The 22,730-nt window shown below is 42.1% G+C and overlaps 1 protein-coding gene across 3 annotated transcripts in view; it reads left to right on the top strand.

The window, feature by feature from the left end:
• The window catches only part of LOC139583296 (TGF-beta receptor type-1-like), an 87,659-nt gene that overhangs the window by 22,711 nt on the left and 42,218 nt on the right, over positions 1 to 22,730 (top strand). For all 3 annotated transcript variants that reach the window (XR_011676524.1, XM_071414205.1, XM_071414204.1), the window contains exon 2: positions 10,838 to 11,086. Coding sequence is in view for 2 of the 3 variants with exons in the window: in XM_071414205.1 (XP_071270306.1) it covers positions 10,838 to 11,086 (249 nt within the window). In the remaining variant the exon portion in view is untranslated. The remainder of the gene's footprint in view (positions 1 to 10,837; positions 11,087 to 22,730) is intronic.

The raw sequence follows: 22,730 nt of genomic DNA, 5'->3' as shown, positions 1-22,730 counted from the left end.
TGTCGAACTGTGCTATCGCTACCGGTTGCATTGAATCAATGCTGTTGTGTGTTAGCTATTGTAGTAAGCTAATATAACGCTATATTGTGTTTTCGCTGTAAAACACTTAAAAAATCTGAAATATTGGCTGTATTCACAGATCTTTGTCTTTCATTTGCTATACACCATATATTTTTCAGAAATGCTTTTGATGAGTATTTAGGTATTTGACGTTGGTGTCTGTAATTACTCTGGTTGCTTCGGTGCTATATCTGACGGTAGCTGTGATGGTAGCATCAATGTAAAACTGATTTTTACCTCATATGCAAATTTTTTGAACAAAACATAGATTTATTGTGTAACATGTTATTGGACTGTCATCTGATGAAGTTGTTTCTAGGTTAGTCTGGTTGGATCTTGGTTAGTTAGGTTGGCTTTGTGCATGCTACCTGTGCTGTGAAAAATGTCTGTTCTTTTTTCTATTTGGTGGTGAGCTAACATAAATATACGTGGTGTTTTCGCTGTAAAACATTTTAAAAATCGGACATGTTGGCTGGATTCACAAGATGTTTATCTTTCAAATGCTGTATTGGACTTGTTAATGTGTGAAAGTTAAATATTTCTAGAAAATACATTTTGAATTTCGCACCCTGCACTTGAGCTGGATGTTGTCATAAGTGTACCGGCACCGCCCTGCAGCCTGAAGAAGTTTTAAGATGCTACTTATCTTAGTAAGTGGCTGAATTAATAAGGTGACGGGGCATCATATTGTGTTTAGCTTTCTGCTGTGTTTGAGAAGTCAAAGCCCTCTTGGATGAGTTATTTTTTACAGCTGCCTCTTCTATCTTATGATTTCCTTGCAGTTTTTCTCCTCTCCGTTCTCGGCCCGTCTGCTCCTCCCCCATCTTCTGCGAGCAGAGCAGGCAGATCCGTTGCACTAGCGACTCCAGACTCCACACAGACACAGCGTATACACATGTTGCTCCAGAGCCAGTACTGTTCTTCCTCAGACAAGCATGTGTCAAGACTTTGTTCATTTGTAAAATGTCTCTCATTCACATTCACTTGTAAATGTCCAAACTCACCAAAAATTACTTTTGATAGCTCCTACCTAATATATTTATTACTTTATGAGCTGGATAGCCTGTCTTTGCAATTTGTTTTATTTTTGTTTGAAGGATGGTATGACGATATTAAAATCTGCATTCCGCCCAACCCTAGCGAGTGGAATGTTGCACACCGCCCTTACGGAGGCGAGACCAAAAAGACAAACAGTCATAAGATCTGAAAAAATATAAACTGCTCGGTTCTTGCGATACAGGCATTTGGAACGTCGCGCTAAGACATGAATGCAAATGAATTCTATTTACCACCCTAATATGGTCTGTGTTCTTTGCCTCTGAATTCTTCTCTCCCCATTGTTTTCCTCTACGCTGAGGTTCTCTCAGACTCCCCCCCCGGTTCCCGCCCCTTTCTGTTCCCTTGTAGTGAATCATCTTGCAAGATGTTTGATGCTATTGTCATTGACCATGTGCCTGTTGTCTCGGGTCATTACACATCTGGCATAGTTTATTATAATTTTTTGTTGGTTTGGTGATCTTAAATATGTTAACATTTTAGATATTTACATTGAATACATTTGGAAGGGCTTTCTTTGGGACAGTGACAACGTCCTAACCTTATTTTCAGAAAAAATAAATAAAAAAGATGTAAAAAAATAAAAAATAAAAATAAAACATATTTTCTCTGATCTGTCTTCCAGAGACTAGTTGCCACAGTATCTAGCTTCCATGTTGCAGCCCTGTTATGTTCCTCTGACATGCTGCCTGGTCCATTAGCGACACAACGAGGGAGGGACAATTTGACCCGTCAGCACAAAAGCCAACCCCCCCCTCCTAAGGAAATATAAATAACATGTGGCTGGTCACTGCACCATACACAGCTAAGGGTGGGGGAAAGGGAGCGAGATGGAGAGGCCACTGCCCGGCATACAGCCAAGAGGCCGCCACGACTGAGGGCAAGGAGACGAGGAAGGAAGAGCAAGGAGACGAGGATGAAGAGAGGATATCAGTAGAAGGGATTGCTGCCTGCCAGGTGGCGGGTCGAGCAGGGCTCAGTCAGGCATGAATGAGTCCCTGCCTGGCAGGCCCAAGCTGCTCTACTCTACTCTGTCAGTGCAGCTAAGGACCTAGAGTGGTGCTGTAGTGGAAGAATGAGAGGGGATACTCGCGACTTGGCAAGCGTCGGAGCCTGGCGTGTTGATTCAATTTTGGCATTGTCTGGATGGATGGCTATATATTTGCTTCTCACAAGAGAGAGTCACGTCTTCGCTGTGGCAATCTCCAGGTTGAAACATTCTCACAGAAGTCACTGGGGTCACTGACGCCAGGAGAGGTGTGACGACGAATGAAAACTTTAATTGACTAAATGAATGTTACTGTGTGAGTTAAAATGGTCATGTTTGGATTGTTTCAAGAGTTCATAAAGAGCTATGAATGTTGATGTGTTTCATTGTAATGTATGTATGTATGTATGTATGTATGTATGTATGTATGTATGTATGTATGTATGTATGTATGTATGTATGAATGGATTTTTTTTCTTTTTCGTGTCAAATCGCTTCCCATCCCTTATGGGATTAATTGACACAAAGTGAATTATTGTAATGTTTGATTATCTGTGTTTTTGTCCGGTTAATCATGAGTCTCCATCTTTTACACCAACAGACTGCACATAATAACATGTTCTGCAGGTCTTGTTCAGTTTCTGCCATCATAATAATATCATCAGTATATAAAAGGATACTTAGCATATCATCATATCTTACTCCAGTATTGAACTGTTTAATTTATTTAGCTACGGATGTTGTGTATCATTGCACTGTAAGTGCTATGGATGTTGTGCTACAGAGACAATGTAAGTGCTATGGATGTTGTGTTTCATTGCACTGTAAGTGCTATGGATGTTGTGCTACAGAGACAATGTAAGTGCTATAGATGTTGTGCTACAGAGACAATGTAAGTGCTATGGATGTTGTGTTTCATTGCACTGTAAGTGCTATGGATGTTCTGCTACAGAGACAATGTAAGTGCTATGGAGGTTGTGTTAGAGACGCTGTGTTATTATTTTCGTCAGATATGGCTTGCTTTATTATTCAGTGACATGTCCAATGGTAAAATGTTATTCACAATATACATATCCTATATTATAGGTCTCTAACTTGTGCATCTTTGATTGAACTTAATCATTTAATGCTAAGACATCGGTTGCAAGATATTAGCTCCTTGTCCCTTAGCCTCTTAATAACGGTAAACTTAGACGCGTGCATCTTATAGTATTTTGAGTAGTGACGCAAGCCTCGCTCCCTAGGCTGTACCCACAGGATACGATTATGGGCCTGTAGCATTCACATAGTAATGGATTCGGATGGATAGAATGTAGTTTATTATTATTATTCAACATTTTTCACACATCTACATAATGGAGACCTCTCATCCTCAGTCAATGGGAATTTCCACCAACCTACATAATGGTTGGATAATATCCACCAAACCTATAAATGGTAACTCATCCTCAGTCAATGGGAATTTCCACCAACCTACATAATGGTTGGATAATATCCACCAAACTATAAATGGTCAATTATCCAGTTGATGGGGATTTTCTATTACGCTACAGTGCTGCCCAGACCTCGGAGACTGGGCTAAATGTGGGCCCGGCCCTTAGTACCCCATCCAGACCAAGGGACTAGGCTATATCTGGGCCATGCCCTTACTACCTTACCCAGACCTAGGGGACTAGGCTATATGTGGGTCCTTACTACCTTGCTCAGACCTAGGGGACTAGGCTATATGTGGGCACTTATTACCTTACCCCTAACACCTACCCCTCTGTGTATTTTTATTTAGTGTGACTGGGACTGCCTCATTGCCACATTTCCGCTGAGTGATTTATTTTCTTTTCTCTTCACACGATTGTGATTAACAGTAGAGGGAGCCATTTTAAGAAATTAATTAGGAAATAATTCCAATTATACCTCAAGAGTTATTATTTTGTCATGAGAGCTGTTTTTACCGGCAGCCAGCAGGCGGTTGGAGGAAGTGACAGAGAGCAGGGTTTTATATATTTATTTAAATGTTTCTCCCTACTGAATTTAGTTGAATGCATTGACTGTAATTCACTCTGTATGAGAATGTCTGCTAAACGACTTCAATGTAAATGTAGTCATCTACTTGGGTGTAGTTTGTACATGTGGCTTGTTTTATCCAGCCCAGCTCTTATACACGTGATTCAGCTGATCAAGGTCCAAGTGGTCAGGTGATGAGCTGACACACGTAATCCTCTTTAGGGACAGAAACAGACTGGTGTGACTGACCAGCCAGCCACTACCCCTAAAGTCACTCTTATAAGACTGGTCTATGATGAGACACTTCCCCCCCCATTCAGCCACTGTGTGTTGTTTTCGCGTAGCTCTAGTCGCTGTGTGTCTGATTCATTTTCCAAGCAGGCGGTGAGTCACCCCCCCCCCCCAGATCCAGAATAGGACCAGGCTGTGACTGAGACAACTTGTCCCAACCCTGACTGTCTCTGTCTGTCACACCCATCCTGTAGTTCTGGCAGACATGACAGACTAGTCTCGTCTCAACACTGTTAGCCTAAATGATTTAATCTCTTTCCTCAGTTTATCTTCTCTTCTGATCACTGATAGGCGACAGGTTTGGAACCTAGATTTCCATCATAGTGCCTTGACATGCCATGTTGGTTCAGAGCAGTGCTGTTTAACTTAATTACAACATTTCTCATGTTTTATGATAGGAGGGGAAGCAAGGAAGTTGAGGTCTATTGGGCTCTAGAGCCACGGTGTCTTTCCCATGACCACAAATCTACACTGGAGTTGCTTACCAAGACAACAATGAATGTTCCGGAGTGGCCTAGTTACAGTTTTGACTTAAATCTGCTTGAAAATTGTCTAGAAATGATCAACAACCAACTTGACAGAAATTGAAGAATTTGTATAATAATATTGTACAATCCAGGTTTGCAAAGCTCTTACATGCTGATCTGTTCTACGTGTGCAAGCTTGGCAAAATACATTTACACATGTTATTTAATCATTTCATCCAAACTGCTTGCGAGGGTCTGCGTAGCCAGAGGCTAAAATAGAACTTGGTTCTATTGTTATTATATTTATTGTGGTACTTTTTACCCCCTTTTCTCCCCAATTTTGTGATCTCCAATTGGTAGTTAGTCTTGTCCCATCGCTTCAACTCCTGTACAGTCTCGGGAACGGTGAAGATCGAGAGCCAAGCGTCCTCCGAAACACGACACTGCTCGCTTAACCCAAAAGCCAGCCGCACCAATGTGTTGGTAGAGTTGCTAGAGTGCGATGGGACAAGGACGTCCCGGCCGGCTCCCCTAACCTGGACGACACTGGGCCAATTGTGCACTGCATCATGGGTCTCCCCGTCGCTGGATCTTTGTACATAAAAAAATCTACAAAGTTCCCCCAAAAAATTACTTGTTCATTTCAGGTAAAATAACAACCAAATGTTTTATATCCCAGGATAAATTAGCTAGCAACAGCAAGCGAGATACAGTTGAAGTCGGAAGTTTACATACACTTAGGTTGGAGTCGTTAAAACTCGTTTTTCAACCACTCCACAAATTTCTTGTTAAAAAACCAGTGTCTTGGCAAGTCGATTAGGACATCTACTTTGTGCATGACACAAGTCATTTTTCCAACAATTGTTTACAGACAGATTATTTCACTTATAATTCACTGCATCACAATTCCAGTGGGTCAGAAGTTTACATACACTAAGTTGACTATGCCTTTATACTTAATGGAAAATTCCAGATAATGATGTCATGGCTTTAGAAGCTTCTGATAGGCTAATTGACATCATTTGAGTCAGTTGGAGGTGTACCTGTGGATGTATTTATTAAAGGCCTACCTTCAAACTCAGTGCCTCTTTGCTTGACATCATGGGGAAATCAAAAGAAATCAGCCAAGACCTCATAAAAAATATTGGAGACCTCAAGTCTGGTTCATCCTTGGGAGCAATTTCCAAACGCCTGAAGGTACCACGTTCATCTGTACAAACAATTGTACGCAAGTATAAACACCATGGGACCACGCAGCCGTCATACCGCTCAGGAAGGAGATGTGTTCTTTCTCCTAGAGATGAACGTACTTTGGTGCGAAAAGTGCAAATCAATCCCAGAACAACAGCAAAGGACCTTGTGAAGATGCTGGAGGAAACCGGTACAAAAGTATCAATATCCACAGTTAAACGAGTCCTATATATCGACATAACCTGAAAGGCCGCTCGGCAAGGAAGAAGCCACTGCTCCAAAACCGCCATTAAAAAATCCAGACTACGTTTTGCAACTGTACATGGAGACAAAGATCGTACTTTTTGGAGAAATGTCCTCTGGTCTGATGAAACAAAAATAGAACTGTTTGGCCATAATGACCATTGTTATGTTTGGAGGAAAAAGGGGGAGGCTTGCAAGTCGACGAACACCATCCCAACCGTGAAGCACGGGGGTGGCAGCATCATGTTGTGGGGGTGCTTTGCTGCAGGAGGGACTGGTGCACTTCACAAAATAGATGGCATCATGAGGTAGGACAATTGTGGATATATTGAAGCAACATCTCAAGACATCAATCAATCAATCAATTTTATTTTATATAGCCCTTCGTACATCAGCTAATATCTCGAAGTGCTGTACAGACACCCAGCCTAAAACCCCAAACAGCTAGTAATGCAGGTGTAGAAGCACGGCAAGACATCATTCAGGAAGTTAAAGTTTGGTCTCAAATGGTTCTTCCAAATGGCCAATGTCCCCAAGCATACTTCCAAAGTTGTGGCCAAATGATTTAAGGACAACAAATTCAAGGTATTGGAGTGGCCGTCACAAAGCCCAGACCTCAATCCTATAGAACATTTGTGGGCAGAACTGAAAAAGTGTGTGCGAGCAAGGAGGCCTACAAACCTAACTCAGTTACACCCAGCGCTGTCAGGAGGAATGGGCCAGAATTCACCCAACTTGTTGTGGAAGGCCACCCTCCGTGTCCTGATCGCGTCAGCAAACTTTGTGGAAATTAATATTTGTGTCATTCTCAAAACTTATGGCCACGACTGTATTGTAACAGGCCCACTATGGTTACTGAAGTCTAATTTGGAGATATATTACATATGGCCTTTCTATGGAGTTTTTCCTAGGCACCGTGCTTCTACACCTGCATTGCTCGCTGTTTGGGGTTTTAGGCTGGGTTTCTGTACAGCACTTTGAGATATCAGCTGATGTAAGAAGGGCTATATAAATAAATTTGATTTGATATTTGGTTGTTTTTGCTGCACAACATTTTTGAAGTTGTCCCTTTTCAGGTTTAGTATTTGTGACTGCTAAATGCTAACTCCCATTTGTATAAGCTGGTAGCATATAGCTAGCATCGAGAAATCAGTGGGGGGTGGGAAGGTTGTTTTTAACTAATGCAGTTGATTTGTGACGATGACATTAACATTTTTGGGGTATTTACTATGGATCCCCACTGCTCTTCCTGGGGTCCAAACACATTAAGGCACGTTCATTGTTTTATATGTTATGTTTTTAAAATTGAATAAACTGCCTTCATTTTGCTGTACCCCAGGAAGAGAAGCTGCTGCCTTGGCAACAGCTAATGGGGATCCATAGTAAATACAAAAGATAAAACAGTAATCATATAACACTATTACACCCCTACATATCTACAATACAAAATGTATAATACATATATAATTTTACTCCTATTTTTACCTCAACATAGTGTGAAACAATAGCTTAAATATAGACTCGTTTTCCTGGGGTGCAATGAGGAGACTCGGGATCTTTCCCCCACACATTTCCATGGCATTTCTATTGTTTTGGTTGAGTTTCCTTGACCACTGTACCGCATCTGCACTGAGAGTGGAAAAACATGAGGAACACCTGCTCTTTCCATGACACAGACTGACCATGTGAATTCAGGTCAAAGCCATGATCCCTTATTGGTGTCACCTGTTAAATCCACTTTAATCAAGTTAAAGGTTTTTAATGTCGCATGCGCAAGTACAGTGAAATGACTTTCTTGCAATCAGTGTAGATGATTGGGGAGGAGACCGGTTAAATGACTGTATAGATCCCTCCTCCCCCCCCTTTCACTGACAACCATACCATTAGACTAGGAACTTCACTAGACTCTATGTAAACTGGAAATCATATATCCTGAGGCTGCGTTTGTTGTAACTGGGGATTTTAACAAGGCATATTTGAGAACAAGGCTACATAAATTCTATCAGCATATTGATTGCACGGCACGTAGGGGTGATACTCTTGACCACTGCTACTCTAACTTCTGCGATGTATACAATACCCTCCCTTCGGAAAATCCGACTACGGCGCCATCTTACTCCTACCGTCTTATAGGCAGAAACTCAAACAGGATGTAGCAGCGACGAGAACCATTCAATGCTGGTTTGACCAGTCGGAAGCCACGCTTCGCGATTGTTTTGGTCACGCGGACTGGAATATGTTCCGGTCAGCCTCCGAGAATAACATCGACCTATACACTGACTCGGTGAGTGAGTTTATAAAGAAGTGCATTGGAGATGTTGTACCCACTGTGACTAAAACCTACCCTAACCAGAAACCATGGATGGATGGTGGCATTCGCGCAAAACTGAAAGTGCGAACCACCACATTTAGAAATTTGGCTGAATATGAACTGTGTAGTTATGCCCTCTGCAAGGCAATCAAAGAAGCGAAATGCAGGTACAGGGACAAGGTGGGGGTCGCAATTTGACGGCTCAGACACAAGACGTATGTGTCAGGGTCTACAGGAAATCACAAACTACAAAAAGAAAACCAGCCACGTCACGGACACTGACGTCTTGCTTCCAGACAAACTAAACACCTTCTTTGCCTGCTTTGAGGATAATACAGTGCCACCGTCGTGGCTCGCTATCAAGGACTGCACACACCCCTCTCCTTCTCAGTGGCTGACGCGAATATAACAATCTAAACGTGTTAACAATCGCAACTGTAGCAGATTGCACTGTAGCTATTCATCTGTTGCTTTTAGCCTAACTCACTCGGAACACACATCGTACACACACACACACACACACACACGCGCTGTTATGTGAAATTGCAATCTGGTATTTTATCATGCGCTTTGTTGAGTTTCTTTTTGTGGGGAAGAAATCATTCCGGAGTAATTTTTTTGTTGGTATTAATTAGAGGTCGACCGATTTTATGATTTTTAGATCGCCGATACCGATTATTGGAGGACCAAAATAAGCCGATTGACTTATTTTTATTTTTATTTTTTTTATTTTTTAACAGGCCAATTTTTTTAATTTATATATATATATATTTGTAATAATGACAATGAACACTTTAATTTTAACTTAATATAATACATAAATAAAATCTATTTGGTCTCAAATAAATAATGAAACATGTTCAATTTGGTTTAAATAATGCAAAAACACAGTGTTGGAGAAGAAAGTAAAAGTGCAATATGTGCCATGTAAAAAAAGCTAACGTTTAAGTTCCTTGCTCAGAACATGAGAAGATATGAAAGCTGGTGGTTCCTTTTAACATGATTCTTCAATATTCCCAGTTAAGAAGTTTTAGGTTGTAGTTATTATAGGACTATTTCTCTCTCTTCCATTTGTATTTCATATACCTTCGACTATTGGATGTTCTTATCGGCACTATAGTATTGCCAGCCTAATCTCAGGAGTTGATAGGCTTGAAGTCATAAACAGAGCTGTGCTTCAAGCATTACTAAGAGCTGCTGGCAAATGCAGGAAAGTGCTGTTTAAATGAATGCTTACGAGCCTGCTGCTGCCCACCATCGCTCAGTCAGATTGCTCTATCAAATCATAGACCTAATTATAATATAATAAACACACAGAAATACGAGCCTTTGGTCATTAATATGGTAAAATCCGGAAACTATCATTTCGAAAACTAAACGTTTATTCTTTCAGTGAAATACGGAGCCGTTCCGTATTTTATTGAACGGGCGGCAACCCTAAGTCTAAATATTGCTGTTACATTGCACAACCTTCAATGTTATGTCATAATTATGTAAAATTCTGGCAAATTAATTACGGTCTTTGTTAGGAAGAAATGGTCTTCACAAAGTTGTATACCCTGATTCTGCTTGCACTGAACGCAAGAGAAGTGACACAATTTCCCTAGTTAATATTGCCTGCTAACATGAAATTCTGTAAACTAAATATGCAGGTTTAAAAAAATATATACTTGTGTATTGCTTTTAAGAAAGGCATTGATGTTTATGGTTAGGTTAGTAACGATTGTGCTTTTTTTTCACGAATGTCCTTTTGTTAAATCATCACCCGTTTGGCGATGTTGAAGTAGGCTGTGATTTGATGATAAATTAACAGGCACTGCATTGATTATATGCAACGCAGGACAAGCTAGTTAAACTAGTAATATCATCAACCATGTGTAGTTAACTAGTGATTGTTAAGATTGCTTGTTTTTCATAAGATAAGTTTAATGCTAGCTAGCAATTTACCTTGGCTCCTTGATGCACTCGTGTAGCAGGTGGTCGGCCTGCCATGCAGTCTCCTCGTGGACTGCAATGTAATCGGCGTCCAAAAATGGCCAATTTGTTATGAAAACATGAAATCGTCCCTAATTAATTGGTCATTACGATTAATCGGTTGACATCTAGTATTAATCTCTCTCCTTTGTCCTCTCTCTTGTTCCCTCCCCTGCTTTCTCTACCTCTCTCTCTTTCTCTCTCTACCTCTGTCTCTCTACCTGAATCTCTGTTCCATCACTCTTCTCCCTCCAGCCCTGCAGTGCTATTGCCAGCGCTGCGCCAACTCTACGTGCACCACGGACGGCCTGTGCTTCGTTACGGTCATGAAGTCTGGCAGCCGGCTCACCACCGAGCGCAGCATGTGCGTGCACGAGAGCGAGCTGATCCCGCGCGACCGCCCCTTCATCTGCGCGCCCTCCACCAAGGACGACACGGGCATCTACCCAATGTGCTGCGCCTCCGACTGGTGCAACAAGAACCCCGACCTCAGCGTCTTCCCAGGTCTGTCCCCATCTCTCACTGTCAGTCAGTCCCTTTTCTCATGGTTGCTTCTCAATAGAGCAGAGAGCTGACCCCTAATAAGTAACTTAGTGCAGTTAGCCAGTCCCTGTACCAACGTAGTGCAGTTAGCCAGTCCCTATACCAACGTAGTGGAGTTTGCCAGTCCCAATACCAACGTAGTGCAGTTAGCCAGTCCCAATACCAACGTAGTGCAGTTAGCCAGTCCCTGTACCAACATAGTGCAGTTAGCCAGTCCCTATACCAACGTAATGCAGTTAGCCAGTCCCTATACCAACGTAATGCAGTTAGCCAGTCCTTATAACAACGTAGTGCAGTTAGCCAGTCCTTATACCAACGTAGTGCAGTTAGCCAGTCCTTATAACAACGTAGTGCAGTTAGCCAGTCCTTATACCAACGTAGTGCAGTTAGCCAGTCCTTATACCAACGTAGTGCAGTTAGCCAGTCCTTATAACAACGTAGTGCAGTTAGCCAGTCCCTATACCAACGTAATGCAGTTAGCCAGTCCCTATACCACTGTAGTGCAGTTAGCCAGTCCCTGTACCAACGTAGTGCGGTTTGCCAGTCCCTATACCAACGTAGTGCGGTTTGCCTGTCCCTATACCAACGTAGTGCGGTTTGCCAGTCCCTATACCAACGTAGTGCGGTTTGCCTGTCCCTGTACCAACGTAGTGCATTTTGCCAGTCCCTGTTACAAATGCATTATCTTTTGTATTGTGGTCCAGCTAAGTTGTTGCAGTTATCAGGAGTGGCCTGCTATCTATGGCAATTCAACGACGATAGAAACAACAGATTGGATTGATGTTCATTGCTCTTTGAGAGTAGTCTGAGTGAGGTGCTGTGTGGTTACCTAACTGCTCCATTACTGGACTGATCTGTGCCTCTGCATCCTTATCCCTGATTGGTGTATCTATAAATATTGAGCTAATTTCGTCACGAATGTTCATGTTCAAGGTTGATTCATTTGATTTTAGATTCACTTTGTATTCAAGCCACGGGTCAATTGTGTTGTTCAGTTGGGAGGCAGATATATTAACCGTCCTATAAGACTGTTAATAACCCCCCCCCCCCCTCCCCCTTCGAGCATCATATACACACACACACACGTCCCTTATTATGCATGTAATTTCCTTGCCAGTCTTGAGTAGCCTTACCTATCAATTATAATAGCACCCTTCTGTCTAGCCATTCCCAACTACCAGCACGCCGATGACGACTCCATCAAAACACATCTTTTCAACTGCCCTCGGCACTGAAATCCTAGTATTAGAATTTTCACAGAAATAACCGTCTGAGAATTAGGGATATGCATGGTTATTTGTATAGCCGAACTGACGTTAGTATTCGAATATTTGTGTGAGTATTTATTTTTGTTTATTTTGACACTGAAAAGGCTTCTTTAAAAAAAAGATATATATATTCAAGGTATTTTAACTTTATTTAAGCAGGGAGTCACCATTGAGACCAGGGTCTCTTTCACAAGGGAGCCCTACGTAAACAATTGAATATTTAAATACCATATTAAAACAAGTAAAATACAGCACGACCCAAATGTTCAAGAACAATGATGGCGTTCCTCAATTAGAAGGTGCCCAAACAATATTTAAAAAATAACATTTTTTTTTATAATAAAAAATTGCCCAAATTGTACTAGAACATCCAGTTGTTGGTTCCAGCAATGAGGTGTTTTAAAATAAAACATGTATTTACCTAGTTTCGGTGGAGACCGACGCAACCTCAAGTGTTTGTGAACGGGTTGGTTAACTTTGTGAACGGGGTGGTTAACTTTGTGAACGGGGTGGTTAACTTTGTGAACGGGTTGGTTAACTTTGTGAACGGGTTGGTTAACTTTGTGAACGGGTTGGTTAACTTTGTGAACGGGGTGGTTAACTTTGTGAACGGGTTGGTTAAAACAGAAATCATGCATTGTGTCCTATCTGACAGATAATTCTCAAACCACTTGCAAAGAAGCCTGATCCAGGCGTATTTCAGTCAGCCTTTGAATGAGAATGTAATGGTCAACGGTGTTGAAGGCCTTGGAAAGGTCTATAAATAAGGCAGCACAATGTTTAAAAAATATATCCCCAGATAAGACATGAAATGTTGCTCATTAAAATTCCTAAAATTGTTGCAACGGTCTAAGGTACTGCATCGCAGAGCTTGAGGCGTCACTACAGACCAGGTTTGATCCCGGGGTGTGTCGCAGTCAACCGCGACCGGGATACCCATGAGGCGGCGCACAATTGGCCCAGCGTCGTCCGGGTTAGGGGAGGGTTTGGCCGGCCGGGATGTCCTTGTCCCATCGCGCTCTAGCGACTCCTGTGGCGTGTTGGGCGCATGCACACTGACACGGTCACCATTTCTACTGGGTTTCCTCCTACACATTGGTGCGGCTGGCTTCCGGGTTAAGCGAGCAGTATGTCAAGAAGCCATGCGGTTTGGCAGGGTCGTGTTTCGGAGGACGCATGGCTCTCGACCTTCGCCTCTCCCGAGTCCCTTACAGGAATAGCAGCGATGGGATAAGACACTAACAACCAATTGGACATTGAGGAGAAACTGGGGTAAGCTTAGCATCTCTTATGCAGGCACTGGGATAATGGTCACTGAGCTTATTAAAAATATTTCCATTGGCAGTATACTAATGAGGGGCATTTGTTGGAATGCTATGTAAAAGGGGAGATTTTTCTGGGTGTCTTAAAGTTGGGGTGAGTTGGTTTAGGTCAAATCAAACTTTATTTGTCACATGTGCCGAATACAACAAGTGTAGACTTTACCGTGAAATGCTTACTTACAAGCCCTTAACTCTTCTTGAACTGCACTGTTGGTTAAGAAAATATTTACCAAGCAGACTAAAATAAAAAGTAACACAATAAGAATAACAATAACAAGGCTATATACAGTGGGCACCGGTACCGAGTCAGTGTGCAGGGGTACAGGCTAGTTGAGGTAATCTGTACATGTAGGTGGGGGCGAAGGGACTATGCATAGGTAACAAACAAACAGTGAATAGCAGCAGTGTACCAAAGGGAGGGGGGTGGTGTGTGTCAACATAAATTGTCCTGTGGGGATTTTATTAATTGTTCAGCAGTCTTATGGCTTGGGGGTAGAAGCTGTTAAGGAGCCTTTTGGTCCTAGACTTGGCGCTCCGGTACCACTTGCCGTGCGGTAGCAGTCTAGGTGACTTAGAGTGACTTTAGAGTCTCTGACAATTTGATGGGCTTTCCTCTATAGTTATCAGTTGAGTTAGATTTGTTTCAGTAGAAATATCTTATTACTTGTTTAGTGCATGTGTAATGTTAGTACACTGCATTCTCCTTCCTATTCTGTTCGGATGCAAGCTGTCCCTTTTTTAAGAACCTGAGGTCGCTCCCAAAACAAATCGAAGTTGTCAATGAAGTCCAACGCGGGGGACAGTTAAAACGTTTATTTTTTATTTTTTATTTTTTATTTTTTTTAATCCAAGAGTCCAGTGCATATAGCCTGGAGAAGTGATCAATTCTAAGACCATATGTTAAGATCAGACCAATCCGCTTGCCATCAGCCTGTCTCAACTTCCTCGATTTGCCGGCAGCTTGATGTCATTAGTACCGGCATGCAGGCACCACCATTTGCAGCTCAGAGTTTCGATCTAGAATGACCTTTTAAGCTCACGAGTAATATCTCGCACCAGGAAAGCAGAATGTCTTTGCTCCGGCAACCACCACATCCCATACAATAGAACTTCCTACAATGGCCACACTAAGAGGGGGAGGTCATGGATTTCCATGCTGTGCGGGGGCCGCGGCCTGGCTTGAGCTGGGTACTGTGGTGGGGGGAGCGTTCGGAGGGCCCTGGTGAAGGGCCGCGACGCTGCTTGATGGCCACAGGTCTTGATGAGAGGGCAGGGGGTGGGTGCGTTGGGGTGGATATCATCTCCTACCTCTAATTCTCTGGTTCTCGTCAGAGGGAAGTGTCAATACTGGACACTGGTCCATATCCATGTTAGAATCACCAGCAGCCACTGCTGAGAGACTCCAGTCTCCTGGTCTATATCCATGTTAGAATCACCAGCAGCCACTGCAGAGGGACTCCAGTCTCGAAGAGCACCTGGGATGATCCCCTTGATCGTTTAGCAGTGTGGCATCTAAATCGGCGTTCGGCTTTGAAGTATCCTTGTTCAGAGCGAGGTGCTCATCGAGAAGCTCGATTTACTCATAGTTATGTGGTCTGTTAGAGTTGTCTACACTTATTACAAGGTCTGTAAAATCGTCCTCTTTTTACTACCGTCGACATGTTGCAGGTCTCCAAGGTGTCCAGTGGACCCATGGAACACCCAAAATAAAACAATTAAAACAAAAGTATTATTATTATTATATAAACAACAAACGTTCCCGAAGTGACAAGTCATGGAAGTATGTAACATTGTTACATATGAGTGTATATACACATTTCAAATGATTCATTTAATGAAACAATCAACTTTTCAATGTAGTTTTTGTCATGTGCGCCCTATAAAAAGATCGGTAGCCGACAGGTAGCCTTTACGTGTCTATCTTGTTGTTTATTTTGGCCAATCAAAGCGGCAAAGAGCTACAATGTGTAGCAAGTTGAGTGAATTGAAAGTTAGCGAAATGAGACGAGTAGGCTACAATAAGCAACCATCAGCTGTTATTGTCTGAATGTGGTTGGAGAAAGTGCATCATGTAGCCACAATTAGCCTAGCTAGCTACCGTATAGCTAGTTTCTCTAGGCTACTCCAGTCAAGACAGGAACTGTTATATGGGATGATAAATAACATTGTGTGGGCTACAAGTCAGATAGCCGAGTTGCCTTGGCTACTGGATCTCTCTCTGCCTCCGTCGACCCGCTCCAATCTCATAGCGGCCCATCTGCAGCAATAGAGCACCAGCCCCTCTCCCTCGCGCAGCAGCTCTCAGGTTAAAAATGTACGTTTTTTTAAAAAAAACACGTCCTTACAGTGAACTATTTGGTTAACTATTTAACTAACTACACGGAATAAAAAATATAAATGCAACATGTAAAGTGGTGGTTTCATGAGCTGAAATAAAATATCCCAGTAATTTTCCATACGCAAAAAAAGCTTATTTCTCAACTTTTTGCCTCAAATGTGTTTACATCCCTGTTAGTGAGCATTTCTCCTTTGGCAAGCTAATCCATCCACCTGACAGGTGTGAAATATCAAGAAGCTGATTAAACAGCATGCTCATTACTAGGGCTGTCCCTGACAACAACAAAAAAAAACACATCTTTGTCGACCAACAGACTGTTCTTTCGACCAATCGATTGGTAGAAATGTTTAAACGTGTATTTTTCCATATGTAGACATATCCTATGTATTTTAATCAAATCAACAATATTAAATGAGTTTGTCTGATGCTTTAAGCGAACTGTTTGATGAAATAACTAAGACACACACAAATGACTAGAGGGAGTCGCCCGCAATTGATTTTATCCTGCTGGGCCTGACTTGGACTTGCTGCACTGTGTTAAAAAAAAGAAAGAAATACAGCGATTGACTGTGACTAGCAACCGTTCATTCTCTCTCTCTCCTCCCTGCTGCTGCGTCCACCACTGAACATTAACGTGTATCGTGCTGTCCGTGTTGCTGAAACATAATTACAGACATTTCTGACTGAAGTTTTGTTACCTTAATCCCTCCATTTGTTTAGGATAAACATTTCCTATTCGCTCAACCCGTGGCTCCTATTTCCTATTCGCTCTCTTTTACGTGACACATGTATGTAGGGCTGACCTCATTAGGCGTTTGGTCGACCTGAGATTATTTTAGTTGAGCAGTGGCAAATATATATATGTTTTAAATTATGGCACACGAGACACCTGTCTCATTCACGCCTCTGAATGGACTAGTCCACTGCGGAGGCCGCGGGGGCACACCAGTAGTACCTTTTATCCTTAATTACCATCATTTCTCATCTACAAAGTTTATTTGGTTATGGGAATTTGTCATTTCTGTTAATGAGTTCAATATATTATTATTATTATTACAGTCTTCATTGTAGAAGTGGACACATTATTTGCAGAGCGTACAACCTAGGGGACACTTGGTTTATTTCATTCCATTTACGAGTTGCCCATTTATTCATCGTCTTCTGTTTGGAGCGCTCCTGTCAATCTTGAGTAAGGACAAGCACCTGATTTTACGCATAGAAGTAGGCCAAGGCTACCTGAACTGCGTGTAAACTTAGGCCTATAAATGTTATGATTGTCTTAACTTTCCATCACTGTGGAGCTTCTCAAAGTCATTTTTCTTCACCTCAAAAAGTAAGTAAACTAAGTCTGTTTTTTACATCCATTGAGAATGATAATAGTTCCTCAACGTAGCCTGTTTGAAAAATCTTTCCAGCTCTTTCCCTTTCAATAACCACTCAACATGAAAGGGGAAAACATGTCAAGCTCTGATCAGGTGGAAATGTCATAAAAGAGGCCTGCCTGATTTACTTATTTTCCCTTTTGCGCAAATAGCCTTCAGTTGTGTCTGTCTGTTCGGAGCTCAGTGGCGCAGGAAACTCTGAGGGCCCAGAATATGTTCTACAATGTTGCAAGTTTGCTAGTGTGAGTTTCACGCCTGACCCAAGTTAATAGTCGATACAATGTTTGAAGTTCCGTGCAGACTGGCTATGCATAGCTTATGTGAGTTATAGTATATTTATTTTCATCAGCATATTTTCTAACTGCTGGCTGCAATGTATTTATTTGTTGGCTTTATGTAAGTTTACTTTTACATAATGACAATAGAAGTTACTTTTAGATTTGTATCAATTTCATTTAGATTTTTATTAACTACATGACATTGATTTTGAGAGATTAAAACTTTATTATAAATTAAATGAAACTGTTCCACCAAAATCTGCATATGAAAATCATAACTGACACACAGATCAGTAGAAATGGTAGGATAACTTGGCACTCCACATGGAAAAGGTTACCGACCGCTAGTGTAGCCTATTACCGGTACCTTCAGGAGCCTAATGGCAGAATCTGTAAAGGCCAGCAGCAGAGGGCCCGTGGGAGGGGCAGAGTCAAGTTTTTTTTAAACTCTTCTGGTTAGGCTTTATGGATCTCTGGCTCCCTCTTTAGTAATTTGTGTGTCTTCATTTTTTACCGCGGTGCTTAAAGCATCAGACAAGCTCAGTAGCCTACATATAGTCGATTTTATTCAAAATAGTGTGTCTATATATCAGAAAAATACAGGTTTTAAAATTTAGACCAGTCGATTGGTCAAAAGAACAGACGAGTCTTGATCGACCAATTATTTATTTTTGGTCGTGGACAGCCCTACCAATATACATCGCATGCACGTCACCAATAGGGCCTGACCTATTGCATATTATAATTACATCAATAAATTGGTTATAACAAACTCTGAACATCGTAACACGCGACAGCAAAATGGATGCAGAGGATTTGACAAATTAACTCAAAACGGGGGAATGTTTACTGGTTACTCAGGAGGTAAAGAGGAAGTCAGATGTGTGGAATAAATTTGACTTGTTGTGGAAAAAACTGGAAATCCAAGAAAAAGAAGGTAAGGGACAAACGCTGCGTGCATATTATGTGTGACTAACAGCTGCTATTAGATTACAATATAATTGTTCTGACCGTTTAGAACAATGTAAACAACACCTAAATACATGATAGTCGGACCAGAGAGTCTGTTGTAGCATTTTTTTTTGTGAAGCCTTTATTACAGCAAAGACTAAACAGTCGCATTCATTCGAGAATGCAATTTCCTGAAATGGAACGGTTTAGGCCTATGTAATTGTTTTATGCAAATTATTCAATGGTCGCTTTTATTTTATTTTGAAACTATATAAAATGCATTGATTGCATTTCAAATCATGAATGACTCCTATGCTGTGATGACATGAACAAAATAAATGATTGATTGATTCAGTAGCCCATATAAGTATTGAAGTATAGGCCTAAGTTGAGGTTTAAAGACTAAACAGGATGCTCTCTTAGACCTACAGCTTAATGGTGGTTATACAAGGCTGCTATACTAAGCCTTACTAATGATAATGACATTACTGATTTATTATAATGTGGATCATAATAATAAGGAGATCAAGGATAAAGGAGGATTATTATTATAAATCTATATTTTTCTGACGATTTGGAATAGTGTAAACAATACTAAATCAATTCTGAATAACACCAGACAAGCTGGTCTAATGAGGAAAAGTATAAAGCCTTAATTACAGCATAGCAAAGATTTTGACATTTTGTGAAATTGTTTATCCGACATGTTGTGGTTGCCTGAGGGCTTTGTCTCTCACGAAATCAGTAGACTATTAAACAAACACTCAAACAGGCAACAGAAGCAGGATCTGTCTTCTTTCTGTAGATATTTATGGATTTATTATAGCTAATGAAACGGGCTTTGCACAACGGTAGATTTTTTCCCCCGCCAACTGTCAGAAAGCGTCTCAGGGAAGCTCATCTGCGTGCTCGTCGTCCTCACCAGGGTCTTGACCCGACTGGAGTTCAACGTCGTAACCGACTTCTCCAGTGGGTCGTAACTGACTCCCCTTCGATGGTCACTGGCACGTTGGATAAGTGTGCTCTTCACGGATCAATCCCGGTTTCAACTGTACCGGGCAGATGGCAGACAAGCGTGTGTACTGTATTGAGTGTGTTGCTGATTTCAGCATTGTGAACAGAGTGACCCATGGTGGCAGTGGGGTAATGATATGGGCAGGCATAAGCTATGGACAACCAACACAATTGCATTTTATTGATGGCAATTTGAATTCCGAGATACCGTGATGAGATCCCTGAGGTCCATTGTCGCGCCATTCATCCGCCACCATCACCTCATGTTTCAGCATGATAATGCACGGCCCCATGCCACAAGAATCTGTACACAATTCCTGGAAGTTGAAAATGTCCCAGTTCTTCTATGGCCTGCATACTCAGCAGACATGTCACCCATTGAGCATGTTTGGGATGCTCTGGATCGTTGTGTACGACAGCGTGTTCCAGTTCCTGACAACATTGCACAGCCATTGAAGAGGAGTGGCACAACATTCTACAGGCCACAATCAATAGCCTGATCAACTCTATACGAAGGAGATGTCACACTGTCTGAGGCAAATGGTTTTCTGATCCATGCCCCTACTTTTTTAAGGTATCTGTGACCAACCGATACATATCTGTATTCCCAGTCATGTGACATCCATAGATTAGGGCCTAATGAATGTATTTTAATTGACAGATTTTCCTTTTACATATGAACTGTTGTTCATTAAAATCTTAGAAATTGTTGCATGTTGCCATTTATATTTTTTTGTTCAGTGTAGAAAATATCCGGATATTCAACAAAAATGAATGATACTATTCAAATAGTGGAAATATTTCAAACCCTCATCCCTACTGAGAATGCACTATATAGGTGGAGGAGGCCCAGAACCCTGTTTTTAAAGGATCATCCTAGGTTAGCCAATACCCGTTTTCAGTGGAGGTGTTTGAATGAACGTATTCCAGCTACACAAAGCATTTAGTTCTGGCATTGCGGTCTGTATAGGGACATGTAAATGTTGTCGACAACAGATGGCTTTTAGCCCACACAGTGTAGTGGCACTGTTTTCACCAAACTCCCAACAATTCTCTGCCGTTGCACAATGTAAGCCCACCTCTGACTTAAAAAAAAAAAAAAGTGTTTGCCGATGGCCTTGTACTAGGAAGCACGCTGTTCCAGGGACATTAATACAAGGCAGTGGCTCTCAAACGGCTCAATGAGGACCACCAGACGTTTCACAATGTTGTTGTAGCTCTGAACTAGCTCACCTGATTGATCTAGTCAAGGGCTTGATGATGAGTTGACCAGTTGAATCAGGTGTGCTAGCTCTGGAATAGATGAAGTACATGGAATGGCTGAGGGTCCTCGAGGAGAGGTTTGAGAACCACTGCACCAAGTTACTGTGTGCTAACTCTCAAACACATGGAATGGCTGAGGGTCCCCGAGGAGAGGTTTGAGAACCACTGCACCAAGTTACTCTGTGCTAGCTCTCAAACACATGGAATGGCTGAGGGTCCCCGAGGAGAGGTTTGAGAACCTCTGCACTAAGTTACCGTGTGCTAGCTCTCAAACACATGGAATGGCTGAGGGTCCTCGAGGAGATGTTTGAGAACCACTAGACCAGTGAGCGTGCTGTTCTAGGACTTTAATACACTTCTTCAGCGCACCCCGAACTTGATTTATTTTTTCCCTAGCTTCCCCAAGCGATGTTTACAACAGGTATACACAGGTATACACTTCCGGGTTGGAGCGTGCGGTCGCATTCGCACTTCGGTCCGCAGGTAGTATAACTTTTCATTACATTTCATTACATTTCATTATAGTACAACGGTTTGATTTGTCTAATCTTAGCAATTTCTTCTTAGCTAGCTACATAGCCGTCTTTGTATCAAAGATAATTGCGTAATTATCGTATTTCGCCGTCCTAACGTAGTCTACACTGCTATCTGCCCAGCAGCTAGCCAGCTAGCAAACGTCCACCGTCTGCCGAATAGCAGTACTGTAGAAACTATTACACTCAACTGAACGACTTGATTAGTGTAGTGTTAGCTAGCTACATAGTTGTCTTTGCGGTCTTCGTATCCAAGATAATTGTGTAGTTTAGAGTGTGTAGTTTTAGAGTGATTATCGTAATTTACCGAGGTTAGCTAGCCAGCTATTTGTCGTCCTTAACATAGGAGACACTGCTAGCTAGCCAACAGCTAGCCAACGTCTACCGAATAGAACTTCCGCACTCAACAACCCGGTCGCATTCCGCTTCGCTCCACAGGTAGTATCACATTTTCATTTCATTTCATTACAGTACAACGGTTTGATTTGTTTGATCGTAGCTAGCTACATAGCTAGTTACATAGCCGTCTTTGTATCAAAGATAATTGTGTAGTCTAGAGCGATTTTCTAGGTTAGCTAGCCAGCTATTGTCGTTCTTTTAACGCAACGTAACGTAATCAACACTGCTAGCTAGCCAGCTAGCCCCCGAATAGCAGCACTGTAGAAACTATTACACTCAACGGAACGACTTGATTAGTGTAGTGTCAACAACGCAGCCACTGCCAGCTAGCCTACAAAGTCAACAACGCAGCCACTGCCAGCTAGCCTACTTCAGCAGTACTGTATCATTTTAATCATTTTAGTCAATAAGATTCTTGCTACGTAAGCTTAACTTTCTGAACATTCGAGACGTGTAGTCCACTTGTCATTCCAATCTCCTTTGCATTAGCGTAGCCTCTTCTGTAGCCTGTCAACTATGTGTCTGTCGATCCCTGTTCTCTCCTCTCTGCACAGACCATACAAACGCTCCACACCGCGTGGCCGCGGCCACCCTAATCTGGTGGTCCCAGCGCGCACGACCCACGTGGAGTTCCAGGTCTCCGGTAGCCTCTGGAACTGCCGATCTGCGGCCAACAAGGCAGAGTTCATCTCAGCCTATGCCTCCCTCCAGTCCCTCGACTTCTTGGCACTGACGGAAACATGGATCACCACAGATAACACTGCTACTCCTACTGCTCTCTCTTCGTCCGCCCACGTGTTCTCGCACACCCCGAGAGCTTCTGGTCAGCGGGGTGGTGGCACCGGGATCCTCATCTC

The sequence above is a fragment of the Salvelinus alpinus genome, chromosome 8 (genome assembly GCF_045679555.1).
Source record: "Salvelinus alpinus chromosome 8, SLU_Salpinus.1, whole genome shotgun sequence".
Lineage (NCBI taxonomy): Eukaryota > Metazoa > Chordata > Actinopteri > Salmoniformes > Salmonidae > Salvelinus > Salvelinus alpinus.
This window is presented reverse-complemented; position numbering and strand designations above follow the sequence as displayed.